The sequence below is a fragment of the Amborella trichopoda genome, chromosome 8 (genome assembly GCF_054954075.1).
Source record: "Amborella trichopoda isolate Santa Cruz 75 chromosome 8, AtrichopodaSantaCruz75HAP2 v2.0, whole genome shotgun sequence".
NCBI lineage: Eukaryota > Viridiplantae > Streptophyta > Magnoliopsida > Amborellales > Amborellaceae > Amborella > Amborella trichopoda.
In genome coordinates, this window is record NC_142343.1 from 28,394,017 (window position 1) to 28,413,273 (window position 19,257).

The window sequence follows — 19,257 nt, forward strand, 5'->3', positions numbered from 1 at the left end:
CCCCATCCAAAAAGAACTTCCATATATGCATTTCAACCTTGAAGAAAGGACTTTAAGCTCAATGCTCAAAAAAACCAGTAACTGAGCCATCCCAAATCTGGGGGGAATGCAACAGCAATAAAACTCATAGATTTGGATGAAAATCATTTCTCCAACACATTAACAAGCCATTGTCAGCAGTATCAATAATGTGTTCACAAGTAAGGATATGGAGAGATTACAAGAAAAGCTGCACATTGCCTTTAGTATGCATGATGAAGGAGCTGAGGAGCAGAGGCATGAACGGCAAGGTGGGGGTGAAAGATCTATAGGAAGCATTACAAGATGGAAAGGAAGAAATGTGACAAAGGGAATGCACAGAGCCTTGGAAGGCTAATTTTGGGATATTGTCTTGGATGTCAGATCTACATCCAGTAATCTGAAGTTAGACTAAGTAAAATAAATAAATAAATAGATATATGCTAAGTTAAATTTATGGTAATGAGAGCAGGTATCAAGAAGATGAACTCAACATTCCCAACATGGACAACAAAAGTATTATGCATGTGCATTAGAGACTGGGACTCTGGAGAATTATAGGATGCCACTATTTGCTGTAGATTTGCACGTGATGGACAAAGAGTTTCACTTATGTTGCCGAGCAAAGAACCTTGTTGGCCTTGCATATAGCTTAGAGAATGCGAAATTATATTCATGTAGAGGAAAGGACATTAGTATCTCGAGAATAGTCAAAGATATCATAGAAACACGATGATTACTCATGTAAGGGACTCTGCATCTTGCCACATATGCATCTAATTCTGCAACAGCATTACTCTTGATGTCAATCTGCCCTAGTTCTTCTATTATCAGACCTATTCCTCTCTTACCAGTAAAGGTATTAGGATATCTTTTACTTTGAATGTCTCCTGTCCTATCCACCTTTACCCTAGCCTCATCTCACAATTCGCGTGCACACACACATGCACATACATACACACAGGGGGTCCGCAAGACATACATAATTTTAACAAGGAAAACAAGGAGCAAAATTATAGGGGCACAAGACCCAAATGGAGAAGCAAGGGGATGAGATGCTGAGAAGCTCCAAAGAGATGCAGTGAAGGGTGGGGAAAACCATGGCGAATCAGCATAACATGTGTCAAACTCAAAGGAAGCATAATCATCAAGCAAAACTGATCACAAGATGGTAACTGCAATAATATCTACAAATAAATCAGGAAGGTATACAGACCATACATCGAATAGGAAAATGAAAATAAAAAAAGACAACACGAGAAAATCATATTATACATATTGTACACATCACTCAGAAATTAATTTCAAAATAAACTGTAGTGGAAGATCAGTAGCACAAAGAACATAGAAAGCCAACATCAATTCATACTATCTCCCATTGGCCCCTTGTAGCAAGCAACCCAACATAATCAAGCTTTTACGATGAAGATGCACATGGCAACACACATATTTCACTCATCATCACCAATATCCAGCACTTTATAATACAAACTGCTCTACCTCAGAGTCTCCAGTTTTTTTTTTCTTTATTTTTTTGATCAGTATCTTTATTAATTTTTTAAAATCAAGTACATAGAGGCGCCTCAAAGAGTCCAATTCTAATGAGAAAACAGACAACGATGACAAAACTTGGGGACTTTCTATCACCTAGACATTGTCACCATTCAACAATGCAGGCAACAGCACTCGCACAAAATTGTGCAACTTTCTAAAGCGGATGAGCAACCAATTACAGATGAAAGTATAGGCTCGGTTTGGTGTCATCCTAACCTTTTCTTGATTCGCACAAGGCAATGACCCTTTGCGGTCTGTAATCGGGATTCATTTTAACTCTGACAGCCATAAGAAGTTAGCCACAAACAATTTACTGTATTGTATTACCACAATGCTCGTTTCAGACAACCATGGTCGGTCATAGTTTGCTCCACATACAACAAAACGAATGCTGCCATTCACTTTAAGGTAGCCCGCAATATTCAATTGTTTTAGTCTAAGCAATGGAAATAATTCCCTAATACACACCTGTGAGTTACAAATACGACAGGTCGCTCTCCAATACCTGCTGATACTAACTTCTTGAGCAAAACTGAGCTGACTTCCTGCAATAAAAAACAAAAGTGGCTTCTGACATCGATCCAAAGAAATAGGGTGATCAGAAGATAAGAATAAAATCCTTAAAAGTATTCTAATTAGACAAAACGACACCTGTTCAATAATATAATAAAATGAACTTTAATTGGATGAATTCTATGCATTTGATATGTCAATCCCAATTAAGCAGCTAGGTAAAATCGTTATAGAAGTTGATCGTGTCGAAAATGCAACTGTACGTTAGAGATATAAATGGTATATATTATTTAATAAGGTTGTGTGAGACATTTATTGAGACATTTACTTAAACAAGCGCACGTTTGTAATTTTTTCACATCAATAAAAGTACGTGTGTGCGCATGTCTGATCCATCCAAGGGAGCACACACACTTTCATCCCCCATTATCTCAAGCCCATCTTTCTCTTGTCTTTCTATAGCCGCTTCTTCTTCTTCTTCTTTTTCTTCACATGTTCTATTCTTTCCCCTCTCTCATATTCTTATGTAGTACTCACAGATTAACCCAAATCCAGATTACACATTCAACTTGGTATCATAGTAAGGTTCAGATCTGAAAAAGTGAGAGTTGAATGTTCAAACTCTGGCCATAAAACTTTTTGGAACTCAACAGTACATCCAGACTGTTGGACACTGTATGACAAGAAGAAACCCTAATAGGTCTCGTTTTTGAAGATCAAGGCAAGGATATTCATATATACAGTATTTTGAAGAGAAGTGTCATAGGGCTCTGATCTAGTTTTTTGGCAAAGGTGCCATTCTTTTTACAGCCTATTTCTCAATACTTTGGGTGATCCAGTAATGGATGATCTGATCAGCCAGGTTGCACAAATTTGTTTTTACTAAGGAGGAATTTGAAATAATCTATTGAGTTTTTTAGGGCCTGATGCTAATTATGTGATGTGTATCGAATGGTAAGACCTGAAGCTTACTATATTGCTGAGTGTTTGCAGCTATTTGCTATGTATCAAATAGCTTTACAGCCACTTTACCTCTGAAACTTGCAGCCACGATTGTGGAACCGATTGCTTTATGCATTGTGAAGTACTTTTGGGGTTTACAAAGAGTATTTTGAGAGAAATCTGATGGTGTATCCAGATTTTAGCAACAGTTGTAACCTGTTTTTTTGTCTTGAAGAAGTAACAATGTCACGACAAACATCAAGTATGAAGCATTCTGGACTTCAAATCATTATTTCTAAATTTGATGGCACAAACTATTTGGAGTTGGGCCAGATCTATAAAGTCATTCCTCAGTGATAGAAAAAACGTTGCGCTGTATTGATGGTCGTATAGTGAAACAAGATGCTATGGAGTCATCTTATGCAGATTGGGAAGTCGATGAAATGATCGTTATGAACTGAATTCTAAGTTCCATGAACCCAACCTTGAGGCCCACATTTAAGAATTTTAATACTTCAAGGAGATAGGGGATGCAGTGGCTGAGGCATATAAAAGAGGAATACCACAAAAATTTGAGTTAGAGCAGTAAATTAGCAAATTTCAAACAAATAGATTTACAATCGAAGGCTATTATGCGACAGGGCTCTTGGAATGAATGATATCACTACCAGCTCGTAAGCTGCTCTCATTGCACAAAATTATATAGAGACAGTAGAATAAAATAAGATATTTGATCTTCTAGGGAACCTTAATCCTGTTATGAAAATGTTAAATCTAATATTCTGGGTGGTGAACCTTTTCCACACTTGGAACAGTATTCCCTTCTCCAACATGAAGAGTAATTTGTGGGTAATGAACATAGTTGTTGGAGGCGGAAGCGGGATCGGGAGCAGGATCAGTTCGGGATTTGCCGAACCGCCCTATAGTGGAAGCTCCCTAGGGTTAGGATCGGCATCCATACAATGAACAAGACAAAAAATGAGACCCTTAGGTTTATGGGAGTGAGATCCGATGTCAATGGGTTTAATGTTTTGACCAGCAGGAATCTAATCTCCACTATACTAAAAAATGAGGCTGTCAAGTAGAGCTAGTACGAGCTCCCTTGGTTAAAGAATTGAGGTGTAAGTATGTTATATAACAAGGTTCCTCTTGTTCTAATATCAAAACTCTTAAAGTATAGGAATCAAGGTCCTTAGCTGATTAGCCCCGAGGTCCGCAAGTGCCATTTACCAGGGATCCCTTATCAAGTGCCCCCAGCCTTTAATTGAGGTGGGGTTCTTGAATTGTATTCACTAGTTGTTAAGGTATTGTCTTAGAGTGTCAGCTCGTCATGTGCTGAGAGGTGCTGGAGGTTATATTCACAATATTAAACGGAACAAGTTAAATGGGCAACGCTCCGAGTCATTGGTTTATGTTCACTGCAATGACAGGTTGTTAAGTAGACTGCGATCAAACTATGCAGAGATGTACAAAGGATAGGATTTTCATCTTGACGATGACCACCTCGAGGATGATGCTGGGGCATTAGAAGCATTAGGCGACTGCCATGATGCTGATGGTGAAGGCTCGTCAAAGTGCTCTATTACCAAGGCCTATCCCTCCCACTACATCTTCAGGTCATGACACAAGTTTGGTATGCACCATTTCCATTGAGTCCTCAGCAACCAAGAATCCTACCACTCAAGGGTCATCTTCTTCGAATGTAGTCTCCTTTGCTTCCATTGTTTCCCAAAGGCTGACTGTCCGAAGGAGTAAGAGGACAAGATGAACTAGTCTCTCTCTCTCTCTCTCTCTCTCTCTCTCTCTCTCTCTCTCTCTCTCTCATGTAAAAGAACTTAAGAAGCTCTTTAAAGAGTAATTCATCTTGTCTATGAAACAAGATTTTGCGTTCACCGCAAATTATGGTTGTATCCATTAGTGAATATTAAATATCTGCCTCAGTTTCCAACTCTCTCAATAATCATGCTAGTGACCATAGTGGTGGTCAAGGTGAGGCTGCAGTGGTAGTTACATAAGCCTCACACTTGATGAAAAGGAATAGTTGAAATGTAGCCTTGTGGAAAATTTCGACACACTAAGGAGACATGTTGGGATGTCGCTGAACAGCCTAACCCCAATAGTACTTGGCTTATGCAGCCACGACAAGTGAGGAGACTAGTCATAATGTGTCTCGATATTAAGAAGTTTTATGGAAATTATGGAATGATCAAAGTACATGAGAAACTGTGTATGGGACAAGGACAATTTGGTAAAATGGCTAATCTAGGGTTTTATGGAGTGATAATGGCATGCAAATCACATCCATTGATCTTGATGGCTAGGAATGAATGTGTAGCTAGGATAATAGCCCTCTCATGTGCAATAGATGAATAACATCAAGGACCACGATTTATTCACTCAAAAATACCTCTACCACAAGGCTATACAAACCCTTGCTCACCTCCATTCTCTAAACACTTGAACCAACCTAGAAAGAGAGAGAGAGCACCACGCCCCATTCTAGAGTGCCTTCCCATTCTTCATTAAACCATTTACAATCCCCTTCTGGTGAAGCTTCTTGATTATAGTGATGGTGCATGCAAAATCTCAAGGTGTCTAGTCCATATCTTCTAGGGTAACCATCTCTAACATCTTTTATTTCTTAGCATTTCCATTATAGTTTATATGTTGTCATCCCTCCATTACAGTAACATCTTTACCTCATTACCTTGGACTTTCGTGATCTTTCCTTGAAATATGCATGTATACTCCATAGTATGCATTGTATGGTCTTTGGATTCTTACCCTAGACACCATTTTCTTCAAGTTTTGAGCACTTGGTTATCTCTGCGGCTTTGAGCATATTTTTCATGAAAATTGGTGACCATTTTGTGTCATTTTAAGACTTATTTGCTGGAGTGTGAACTTGGATAAAAGTGTTTGATAAATTGCCAAACTATACATCAATGTATGGTCATAATCCTATGTTCTATGTGAGCTCTTTTTATTTGGCTTCACCAAAGTGTTTTGTGCTTTAAAATCTCTCTCTCTCTCTCTCTCTCTCTCTCTCTCTCTCTCTCTCTCTCTCTCTCTCTCTCTCTCTCTCTCTCATTTTTTATCATTAAGCGATCTCTCTCTCTCTCTCTCTCTCTCTCTCTCTCTCTCTCTCATTTTTTATCATTAAGTGATCTCTCTCTCTCTCTCTCTCTCTCTCTCTCTCTCTCTCTCTCTCTCTCTCTCTCTCTCTCTCTCTCTCTCTCTCTCTCATTTTTTATCATTAAGTGATATATTAGTGACCATTAGCTTCCTATTTATTTGAGTGAAAAGGCCCTTGTGATTAGAGCCATTTGTGTTATGGATAAAACCAAGTTCTTAAAGTATCAGTCTCGTGATCCGGGTACAAGGGGTCCGAACCATTGGCTTCCCTTGCATGTTTTGCAGTCTTTTTACTATGATTTTGACTTTGTAAAAGTTTGTTGGATGTGAAGTGGTGTATTTGTTGATGGGAAAGTTGTATGCGCAGTCTGTGAAAGTTCATATATAAGGTGACATAATTTAGACTTTCATACCAAGTGCTTGTGCAATTGACTTGGGGACTCCATGGAGTTGCAATTTGAGTTTTTCAAGTGATATTTGAATCAAAGTTGTTGTACTGTGTAACAGTAAGCAAAGTGTATTTGCACTTTCATGTGCATGTATTAGTTGTAAAATTTTCAATTACATTTTCAAGTTAAGTGTTGTGTAAAAGAGCACCTTATCTCCTATATCACTTCATATTTGTTGACACTGATTAGGATCTTTGTGTAACTCTCTCCTTTCTCCATGAAATTTATGATTGACTTCTATAGGCGTTTCCATAGGTCTAGATCCTAACATCCCTGTTTGTTGTAACAAAACCAGCACATATTTTCTCTTGGAGATGGCTATTCCTTTCTCTTTGTTCTTTTGCACAGGAAGAACATTGTAGGGCTTGATAGAGATTTAATTCATCTCAAAAACCATGTAGGTGAGCATACTAATCTTCAACTAACTTCACCTTGTTAAAAATCATTGATCACATTAAGCTGCATAGAAAAAACTATCCAATTCATAATTGCCATGGCATTAACCTCCCAATCTGCATATTTAGCATCCTTTAGGTCTGGTTTCTCCGCACAGCCTTTAATATATCCCAGTTTCTTCTTTCCACCAAGGAATAGTTTAACCGACCTAGCCCATTCTAAATAATTTTAGCTATCAAATCTGACCGTGGTTATTTGTGGTCCAGAAGACTCCATATTTGATGATTGATTCTTGTATAGATATTCTCATTATAGTTAAGATCTAATTACACCCTCAGATATTAATCAACAATTGAGATCAAGATAGACCCTTTGATCTCTTTAAACAAAAGGTTTACAGATCTAATGACACCCTCAGATCTGCTCACACTCTCTTTTTTCTCCTAAAAACATAACAGCACTAACAGTATTTCTTTGATTGGGGTACACAGACCCTAATCCATCCAAAATCTAGATTTTCTAACAAGCACTTGATCGGCATCCATAAATCACAAAGACCTCACCTCCATTAACACAATTGCTGCAGGAAAAAAAAGGGTTTAAGGGCATAATGACATCATCTAACCCCAAGGATGAAGTAAGCCCTAAAAATTGTTCCTGCACACCCTTTTTGAATATCGAACCTCTTTCCTAACCATAGTTGCGGGGATCTTGGTCAAGGGGTGGCGTTCCTCTCTTGAAATCTCGATCCGGCAATCTGGGAGCCGGAGCAGGAGCCCCGAGCTGTGCTCGTTTCCTCCCATAAGGGGATCTTGATCCCTACCTATTGGGATCTCAGTTCCTAATCTAAAGGGATTTCGATCCTTGATTGCAGAGGATCTTGATCCCTATCAATGGGAGATCACGACTCCTCAAAAGATGGTTCACATTCCAATATGACAGGTCAATTTTAAGGGCTTGTATGCATGTGCTCGTTACCACTGATGGTAATTAGTTCAGAGTCCATGAGAAACCTTTTAGCAATACTAACATTGAAGAGTTTATAGTCCACATACTCATTTCAATTATGTAGCATTGCTCATGAGAAATCTTATAGTAATACTATCTAACTATCAACAGTAATTTAAATCAACTTTATCAATATACTTTATTATATAAACTACTAAGTATATGCTAATGAGTATACGCCCAATGAACTCATTTCAAACATGCAGCATAGTTCATGAGAAATCTTATAGCAATAATATCAACATTCATTTAATTCCATTAAATCACTGTACCTTAATACAAAGAATACCAAGGATATGGATTTTTAATTATCAAGTTTCATACATTTCTTTTTAAAACAAAATTTCCGATATATCTTTTATAGTTACTACACAATTGACGATTTCTTCTATTTCATATTATTTAAAAGTGTTTGAAAGTAATGGCATTTTTTGTTTATTTATGTATTTTGTTTATAACACAAATTTTTTAATGGATTTTGTAATTACATTTATGTCTTTCATCTCTTAAAAAATTAATTTAATATCATTTCAGACATTTAATGCATCTCACTTCAAAGCTTTCTTAAATCTATTTCTCGATTTTTTGGATATTAAGACTTCATAGAACTATTTTTTTAAAAAAAATGTCTTATCTATCTATTTATATTTTCTACAATTGATGATTTTTTCAATTTGTTTTGAAGTAGTGATTCTTTTCATTTAATTTTTTGTTCTCTTAATTTTCATGTCCAAATTTTGGATGATATTACAAATTCTTTTATTGGATTTCATACTTACCTTTATTTCTTTTATTTCGTAAAAAAGTAATTTAATATCATGTCAAGCATTTAATGCATCTCTCTTCAAATCTTCTTTCAATTTATTTCTTGATTTTTAAATTATTAAGATTTCATAGATTATATTTTTTTCAAATAAAATATCTATCTATTTATATTTTATACAATTGACAATTTTTTTAATGATATTTTTATAAAAAATGTTATACAATATGTTATGAAAGTAATGATATTTTTTATTTAATTTTTTATTCTCTTAACTTTCATGTCAAAATTTTGGATGATAGTACAAAATCTTTTATTCGATTTCGTGATTACCTTCATATCTTTTATTTTCTAAAAAATTGATTAAATATAATGAGCATTATATGCATCTCACTTCAATTCTTCCTTAAATCAATTTCTTGATATTTAAATTATTAAGATTTCATAGATTATATTTTCTTAAACAATAGGTCTTATCTATTTACTTATATTTTCTACAATTGACGAATTTTTTATATTATTCAAATGCGTTCGAAAGTAATAATATTTTTCATTTAATTTATTTTATTCTCTTAATTTTCATGTCAAAATTTTTGGATGATAGTACAAAATCTTTTATTGGATTTCGTATGTAGATTTATGTCTTTCAATTCTCAAAAAATTTATTTTGCATCATTTCTAGCATTTAATTCATCTCACTACAAATCTTTCTTGAATCTAGTCATTGATTTTTTAAAATTATTAATTTTTTACTATAATATATATTTTAATACACTCTTTAATTTCGTATAAAGCACGTTATTAATAATAGAAAATGTACTATGTGGACTTCATGCCTCACTTATGTCTATCTTGTGTTCATACTTTTATTTTTAAAGGGTATGGTTTCTATAAGGTTGAGGACCTAAACAATCAAAGTAGTATGTATGTATGTATAAATATAAATATATATATATATATATATATATATATATATATATATATGGGTAACTTAACCATTAAGCAAGGGCAAATTTAAAATTTTTACAAAAGTACAACGGCATTTTGAAACTTAGTGTCCTGGGATTTTATTTGTAGAGTGCCCTTGTCTTTTAATAAAAATTTCAACTTTACCCTTTATGAAGATGACAAAAGTATTATTTGTCTTGTAGTAATATTTACAAAATTGCCCTTACTTAATGATGAAGATATGACAAAAATTAACTTTTTTAAAAATATAAACTATAAAATTAGTAAATCATTAACCTTTGTAATTTGAGGGGTTGTGAAATTTAGATTATCAATATATATATATATATATATATATATATATATATATATATATATATATATATATATATATATATGGGCGCTCCATATATATGTAGTCCATATACAACAACGCTCCCAGGTCGCTCCCTGAGAAACGCTCCAAGGGTAGGAAGCTTTAGCCAAGTGCCAATCCCGGGCTCCCGCACCTGCTTCCACTCCCAACAACTAGGTTCCTAACCTTGCTTTGATACCAAATTGAAATTATTCTTATACAATGAAATGAGAGAGTAGGGAAGAAAACAATTAGATTAGATCTTAGAGAGAGAATGAGAAGAAATAAAATAAGAAAGAAGAGAAGAGAGTAACGTGTGGGACATAGAGAGATAAAGAGAAAAAGAAAGTAGCGTGATAGTCACATGAGACCTCCACCCCTCTTACTTCTATTAAGTTATAACCTACTTATATTCTATGGACAATACTGCCCTTACTCAGTGAAATAAGACAAATAAGTCCTAAACAAAGACAGAGATAATGACAATTCTGCCCATTAAATATAATAAAACAAATTCTCTTATTTCCAACAAAAGCAACTAAGATAGCACACCTGAAGGGGAAGGCTAGCTCCAGACCACTGAGTTAGATTTGTCTGCATGAATCATTTTGTTAGATGGTAGCATGTACCTCAGAGGGTCACAACCTGGAGACGACCTTGAAAAATTAAAATAACCACAGCTGCTACAAGGACAAGTTCACACCATGCCAAGAACTCTAGGCTTGCAATTCAATCAGATAACCAAAAAAATACAAAAAGAAGAAACAAAAGAAGCAAAGGGCAATAGAAAAGCACAAACCTTGTATTTTATAGTAAATAAACGGGCATTAGGGAGATCAGTTGCAAGCCATTCTCTTGGCCAACACGTTCCTTGTTTCCCTGCTTCCTGATCAATATTCTCTATCAAGCCAGATTTGCTAGTTGTTGACGACTTGTCATCAGCTATACGCCATGTCTTGAAAGGTCCACCACGTAATCCATGAACAAAAACAACATCAACTAAAGGTGCCGCTGCTTGAGAATTTTTGTCAGCACAATAAACATTATTTGAATTTTCGACAAACATATTGTATTCACAGTCATTGTCTTTATCAAGTACTGGAAACTCTCTGCTTGTAGCTGATGAGCTCTCCCTACTTGAGTTTTCATTGTCAAAGCAGTTCGAGGGTGGAATTTCAGGATTTATAAAGAATATCTTGTCATCGAACTGAGGACACATTGGGTCTTCTACCCCTGAATTACATCCACTATCAGACCCTGAGTTTTCATCAATCTTTTTAGAGCAAGAAATATTCAACAATGTTGCCCGAGCATAGCTTTGAATTTTTAGATCGTTGCAACCAGAAACCTTCCCATTAGCACAGTCATCAAGCCATTTGCACCAAGCTTCATCCTTTAAAATGCATTTCTGAACCTTGGGAAGAAGAGAAAGTACAGTCAGCAAACGAGCAGCATGCCTTCGAATGTGTGCAGTTGCAGGAATGCGTATGCTTGAAGGATCATTAGCATCTAAAACAGATCTTTCACCAGTCATATTTGAACCCCTGTCTTGCTTTTCTAGGTCCCTTGATGCATCATAAGCCTCAATTGCAGCCAAGTGCTCATAGTCATCGCATAAGAGGAATCGTCTAAGCAAACATAAGACCCCAGAATCTGCCAATTTATTCTGGCACATAGTATCCTCAGAACAAAGTTCTGTCAAGCCCTTAATTCCCTTAAGTGTCGCCAAGGCTATATTGGCAGCATCAAGCTTGGGTAGATTGTCTTTATTCTTACCTTTCAAAGACTCAGAAAATGGCTCCAGCGAGAGAAGATCTGCAAGGGGTCCATCTACATTGTCAATTGGGGCTCTCAACTGTCTTCCAGATAGATAAATTACAGCACTAACTAACTGATTGGCAATCAGTGCACCCGCCTGAGCATTTGACTGATCAATTTGTGCCTGCAAGGTTCCCCCTTCATGCATTAATATTGAGCAGAAAAATGTAATGGTTAAATAAAATGAATGGTCTAGAACAACAGATCAAATGATATAAGCTAATACGCCGCAAGAACTAATAATCTGACATGAATTAAAACATTGGAATTCATAAAATTTTGGATTCAACACAAATAATTTTATAACCAGATTTATAAGCCTAAGGCCCTTAATAACCATTGCATCCTCCTCCTTGGGATGAGAATAACAAAACTAATAACTATTCCTTGAACTTTTCGCTCCTAGTTATATATGTCCTAAAAAAGATCCATAAGAATGAATGTTACGGTCTCCCAAGACTCTTAAAACCAAACCAAAAATTAAAGCTAGAAACTAGGAAACAAACAAGAGAAGGGCCCTTGTCAAACTGAAAACCATCTCTTTAAACTCCCTCCTCTTTAACCTACCTACTTACCTACCTGCCCACCTCCCCACCTCAAATAGCACTCCTTTAATCCATCATATCATGTGAGAATCACAAAGACAGAAAGACTTTACTTGCATAAATTTCAAATTCAAACACACCAACATCCATGAACAGCTTAGATTTTTTAAAGAATGAAGCATAGTTACCAAGATCTCCCAAACCAAAAATTAGGAGCTAGAAACCAGGAAACAAACTAGAGAAGGGCCCTTGTCAGGGTCAAACAGAAAACCATCTCTTTAAACTCCCTCATCCTCTTTAACCTACCTACAGACTACCTGCCTACCTTCCCACCTCAAATACCACTCCTTTAATCCATCGTATCATGTGAGAATCATAAAGACAGAAAGACTTCAGTTAACATAAATTTTAAATTAAAACACCAACTTGGTCCAACATCCATCAACAGCTTAGATTTTTGAAAGAATGAAGCATAGTTACCAAGCTCCCAACCTAGGTGCTGATCCCGCTCCGGGATCTAATGTTGACACACCAGGAAAGGGATCCCTGTACGATCGCAATGTTTAAAATTTGGGATCTTGATCCCCGGTTTTGGGCATCACTCCTAGACACTTGAAGGGGCAAGAAGAGGCCAAGTAGATACACTTAGATAGTAATCGAAATCACTCTCTCTCTCTCGAAGCCAAGTAGATACACTTGGGATATTAATTGAAATCTCTCTCTCTCTCTCTCTCTCTCTCTCTCTCTCTCAGAGGCTGTGAAGTGTAAAATTGTAGAGCATTAACCTTTATCCCAAAACAAAAAAAAAAAAGAAGTGTAAAACTGTAATAAAGCAGCTTGACATACATTTGGAGATTGTAAAGTGTGATGCTGTAAATAAAGCAGATTTATCAATAAAAAATCACGTCCTTTATATTGTTATAAGTTACCTTGATGTAACTCATCATAGTATTTTTTAATTGTATTATGTGCAGCTATTGTTACATAAACTACACCTCAAAGGAATATATAAATTAATACAATTTTTATTTGCCCATTCTTTACTGTGTTTTGGTAATTATTGGATTTTAAAATATCAATAAAATTTTGAATTTCTTAAAATGTTTATTTATTAGTTAAATAACTGTACAAAATGTGTTCCCAACCTATGGACCTTTTAGCATGTGATGATCTCTCCTTACTGCTCCAGCTTCCAACAACTATAGAATGAAGCATGTGCAAAAGTTTGTCTGCCAATTAACAGGTCAAACCTCTACAAAATTAAGAGAGAAATGAACGAAGGGTAGGGAGATAAGTAAAAGGTGTGCCCCATTAAACAGGTCAATACCTCCACAAAATTAAGATAGAAATGAAAGATGGGCAGGGAGATAAGCAAAAGGTGTGCCACGTCCATTATATAAAGGCAACCGTTATGAGCATAAAGTCTACTTGCCAGAAAGGACATGAACATTTAGTAAGCTATGATCCATTTTCATTATCAAAGAAGATACACGATCTGGAATACCTACTATGGATTATGGACAAAGAAGAATACCACATTATAAAAATTAGAACTTCCCAAAGTTAAAGTAGATGTGAATGATGCCTTGCTCATAAATCATTCAAGCAGAAATAAATCATTCAAGCAGAACATAGATGTGAATGCCTAAGAACCTCTACCTTTACTTCTCCACCCTTTCGGGAAGGGATCCCTTTGGTGAATGATGCCTTGCTCATACCTAAAACCTCACTTAGCAACAAGGTTAACCATGCTTGAGAAATTACTATTGAAGCTGGCCCATAGTCTTCAAGAATGCACGAAAGGATTTTTGTCACTGAAAGCCGTGCACCATCTGACAACTCTTTTCCCAAAACCCAAGGCAAAAGAATGCCAGACCATTTCTGACCCTCCTCAAGCGACATGTGCATATCACCTGTATTTAGCAGCTCCAAGGCCCTTGCCAGTTTTTCCCGCAAATTCTTATTTTTTGCAGTTTGCTTTGCAATATCCCTCATCAAATTAAGACCTTTCTCCATCACCACTTCTTTTGCTTTGCTACTTCTGTCAATGGAAATTAGAAATGCAGAGAGAGCCATCTGAGCCAGTGGAATGTCCTGCGATTTAGTAGCCTGAGAAGCTGTAGAAAGAAAACAGGAACTCCATTCTGGAACAGAATCAACCAAAGGCAAATTCGAGTCCTCTAAAAGTAATCGAGCGACCAAACTACCATGCCATCGCACAGTTCTCTCAGGTGCCTTCAATGCAGTCATAATTGCATTGCCATCTCTGTCAAGTTCTTGAATATGAGACCGGTTAATATCTGAGGCCGAAGCCCAATTGGCAAGGGCCCATGCAGCAAATGGGACAGCAACATGTCGACTTTGCAAATCATCCCATAGGCCAGGATACTCAACACGCCTTGTCGAAAACCCCAGATGACACAATGCTTTACCAGAAAGAGAAGATAAATCCCCTTCCTCAGGTGAATCAGAGAAGTTCTTTCGCAGATGGGGAGTTTGAGAAGAATCTCGAAATTTTTTGAAGTGGTCGATGTCAGATAATTCTGGTTCCAAAAGGTTTGCTGTTCTCAACACACCTACTACAGTTGTGCCCCCAAGAATTTTGATCCCGATACCACGCATTCCTTTGTCTCCATCATCATCATGTGTCTCATCCAATCGCATTCCACCTTCCTCAACAACTTGAAGGGCGGCACCAATATCTCTCATATCTGCAGTTTTCGAAAGGGGTGGATGAAAGGATACTTTTTCTCCACTATCACAGTCTGAAGTCACAATGTCCATAATGGCAGCTACAAGCATGCTCCTTCCTCTCAGAATATCAGCATTATCAAAAGAAGTCTGCTTTATTTGCTGCTTCAAACAGGAAATATACAAGTTAGATATGGCAGTGACACTTGCAGCCAAATGAAAAGCTAGCAAACTTAAACAGCTTAGACCAACTCACATCACAAGTGCAGGAGTAAAAAAAAAAAAATTTGCTGAAGCTTGTATTACACGTTAAAATGTATAAATGCCCTCTTGGTTAGCAAGAATACGATAGAGTGATAATCAATGCATTTCAAATAGTTAATATTATTTTTTAAGTTCTTTAACCACATAAATGCACACCTGGATAGATAGATAGATAGATACATTTTTATTTTATTTTTTATTTTGGGGGGAGGAGAGAGCACATACAGACCATAATTTGCAAGTGGAGAATAATAATATCCAAAAATCAATAGAATCTGTTTTAGAATACACAATTAAAAAAAATTAGGTAAGTTAAATAATCATTATTATTTCGGATTTGGCTTAAAAAAAATGGAGTGAAAAAATTAGATATGTACAGAAGACAAAATAAAGTGAATTGTAGAGGGAACACACAATGATTTTATTGTGAGGATGCAATAAAGAGAACCATTATTTCTCCAAAATAAAAAATCAAAAAGATAGAATGAAGTCGCTGAATAATAAATTCATGCCATGAAATGGAAACATTTAGGGTCAAATTTTTTGTCTAAATTATCATTAGACATAACAACATGGTATGCTTCCTCCACTGCCATGGCACAAAAGGTACAATGATTTCATTGGGGGAATACAATGAAATAACAACAATAATACTAAGCATAACTACATTAACAAATTGCCATGACACAAAACATACAATGATTTCATCGGGGAACATACAATGAAATAACGACAACAATACTAAACCCAACAATTACATTAACAAATAACAAGAACTACAACCTGAGGTATAGGATTCTTGTTTGACAAGAAAAGGGACCTAGACATAGGATTGCAGCCAACAAAAACTCAAAAATTCAAAAATATGACACAGTCATCCATCCAAAATGTTGTGTCGTGTACTCCAATGAAAGAACAAAAAATACAAAAATTTGAAATTTAAGTAAATTTACGTGTACAAAGAGAAAGTGATAGAAGCCTCAATTGTACCATACAAGTTCTAGCAGCAAACCCGAATAGTTGAACCTTAATCCACTACCTAGCCAACAGAATCACTCGCTCTAACTCTCTGCAGTGTGCTGTGGGCTCAGAGGAAAAGAAGTATTCATTGGGTGACTCTTCCTGACCTCTACTATATTTTCAAATATAGTTTTAGTGGAGAACATTTTCTTTTAGAATACATTGATGTCATTTTTCCTTTTTTTGGTAATAATGTTTTCTTTAGGGAAAGAAATATGTATGGGAATACATTTGTGAAACTTCTGACGACGTTTATGTTGAATCACAATTCTTAATTTAGTTCTACTTTAGTAAGTTTATTGCAAAACCAAAATCGAAGATTTTAAATGTAAGTTCCAGGAGAGGTTAAATTTTAAAGGACATGAAAATAGGGAAGAAATTACTTTAGAAAGTTTACCTAAAAGGATAAATGGGCAGGCAATTATATTGGTTCCATTAAAAAAAAATTCAATTTTCTGGAGATTTTGAAAAACTCAGACTTCTAATGGATTTCAAATAGATATTTTTTTTGAGAAAGGGCTTCAAATAGATATTTAAAAGCGCCTTTTAACTATGGCACATAAACTTGTGCAAAGAAATGAATATACGCATTTTAGACTCCTCCATGTAAGTGCATATGTACTCATGCATGTGATGCACATTCAGGTGATCAAGAGAAATAATGGCGGCTTCATGTTTTCTCTCTTCCATGGATGCATGAACTCACACATGAAGCAAGTACAACTCGGTCAACAATGAGATAGAAAAAAGGAACAATGTTGATACAGTGCCTAAAACACCAAAAAAAATCTCACAAGCACCAAACAGAAAAATCTCAGTGGTGATCTGAAGGCGGCTTGAAATATGAAACAGGCGGCTGGACTGGTCATTTATTTAAGGCTTTCCCACGACAATATTTAAAACACCAACAAATTGCCTATCTGATTTTAGTAAAATGCATCCAATGAAACCACACACATCCTAACTTTCCAGCATTTCAAATATAGGAATAAAATTGGGGGCAAAAAAGGAAAAAGAAAAAGCAGTCTCATATTCAGAATCCCATAAGTAGGAAAACAGAAAACTCAATCATAATCATTTGAATATTTTACTATATATACCGCTTTCGCCTGATTGGTATCTCTCTCTCTCTCTCTCTCTCTCTCTATATATATATATATATATATATATATATTCTAGAGTACCTGCATGAATTATGCAAGTGTTTAAGGCATTAATATTGATACTGCTGAATAAAACGAGTGCAAAGAAACCCATTATAGTGAAATATATATAGGAAAACTCTTACAAATGCCTATAGGTGATTTTGAACAGCGTTTCGCCCTGTCATGGACATGCTACGTCCGTGGCGGTTTATTGAACGGAGCCACAACGGAAGGCAGATGGTCCGTTGCGGTTTCTGCTTGTTTTTTTACCGCAACAAACATAGTAGGTCCATTGCGGTCTTTTAATCCATGCTGTCCAAAAAATTCGGATGGCGTCGAGCCTATGGGTAAAGACACTGTTCATTTTCGCCCATAGGTGTTATTGCATAGTGGCTTCCATATAAATATATATATGAAAACTCTTAAAAACACCTATAGGCGATTTTGAACAGTGTTTCACCCCTCCACAGACATGCCATGTCCGTGACGGTTTATTGAACGGTGCCGCAACGAACGACGTGTGGTCCATTGAAGTTTCCGCATGTTTTTTGACCGCAACAAATCTATTATGTCCGTTATGATCTTTTAATCTACACCGTCCAAAAAACTCGCACGGTGCCGAGCCTATAGGCGAAAACACTGTTCATTTTTGCCCATAGGCTTTGCAAAGTGGCTTCCATATATATATTTTATATATATATACATATATATATATATATATATATCTTCTAGAGTACCTTCATGAAATATGCAGGTGTTCAAGGCACTAATGTTGATATTTCTGAATAAAACGAGCGCAAAAAAACCCATTATAGTGAAAACATACAGCATACTATGTTTCAAATGAAACTGGATATACGTTACTGTTCCACTATCTAAGAACAAGACTATAGTAGGAAAGAACAGTCAGGCATTTAGAATGCCATACGTAAGAAAACCATAAAAATGCACAAAAAAAACTCGGATCGAATATTTTATTAAACCACCCTCCCCTGTTAATGAAAAATAGTTTTATACAGTTTTTGGAGCACCTACACAATTTATACAAGTGCTACAGGCAGTAATTTAACGAATGGAAGGAGAGCAGAAATACAATAACAGACTAAAGAAAAACTAGAACACATTTACCTTAAAAAAAAACTAGAACACATTAAACTGCCAATTAAAAGGGAAATGTAACATAAAAGCTTGCAACTTTGAGAAGTATCAATTAAAATGTTGGTGATGAGTTTCATCAAAAGAAATTCAATGCCTTTAGTATATGGTGATGAATTTCATTTATAGACAAATTCAAGGCCTTCTGCATGTCACTAAGCTAGGGATGACTCAAATCTAAATAATACCATGCACCAGCTTCTGTATGGTTTATATGGTACTCCACAAGGACATACACCATCCCTTCCCGCCAACCAACAACGAAGATTGCAACTAGTTCCCCTGAATAGACATTCTCCTAGCTCCCATCAATATCCACCATCCATCAAGAGAACAAATGGTAAAGAAGCCCATGTTGAACCACGAATCATACACAGCTGGTGTATCATACCAACCCCCCACAACAAAATCACAATAAAGAAGTCCAGGTTTTCGACTCGGACCCGAGGTCAGCTCTACCCATCGGGTCCAGGTCTAGTCGGGTCTATTGCCACCATATGAGCTTTTTCTTTCTTTTTCCCTTTTTTCCCTTTGTTTA

General features: G+C 36.1%; 1 protein-coding gene across 10 annotated transcripts in view; it reads right to left on the reverse strand.

Annotated features, from left to right (window-relative positions):
* LOC18433074 (alpha/beta-Hydrolases superfamily protein) overlaps positions 1-19,257 on the reverse strand; it is a 40,165-nt gene that overhangs the window by 19,285 nt on the left and 1,623 nt on the right. For 3 of the 10 annotated variants that reach the window (XM_088873907.1, XM_020666509.2, XM_088873909.1), the window contains exons 2-5: positions 14,104-15,297; positions 10,881-12,023; positions 10,634-10,675; positions 2,041-2,117 (exon numbers count right to left, since the gene is read on the reverse strand). In XM_088873907.1, coding sequence (XP_088730033.1) covers positions 2,041-2,117; positions 10,634-10,675; positions 10,881-12,023; positions 14,104-15,297 — 2,456 coding nt within the window. Of the gene's footprint in view, positions 1-1,788; positions 2,118-10,633; positions 10,727-10,880; positions 12,024-14,103; positions 15,301-19,257 lie in introns of all 10 variants that reach the window. The other 7 variants (XM_088873906.1, XM_020666507.2, XM_088873908.1 and 4 more) reach the window with 4 other exon arrangements.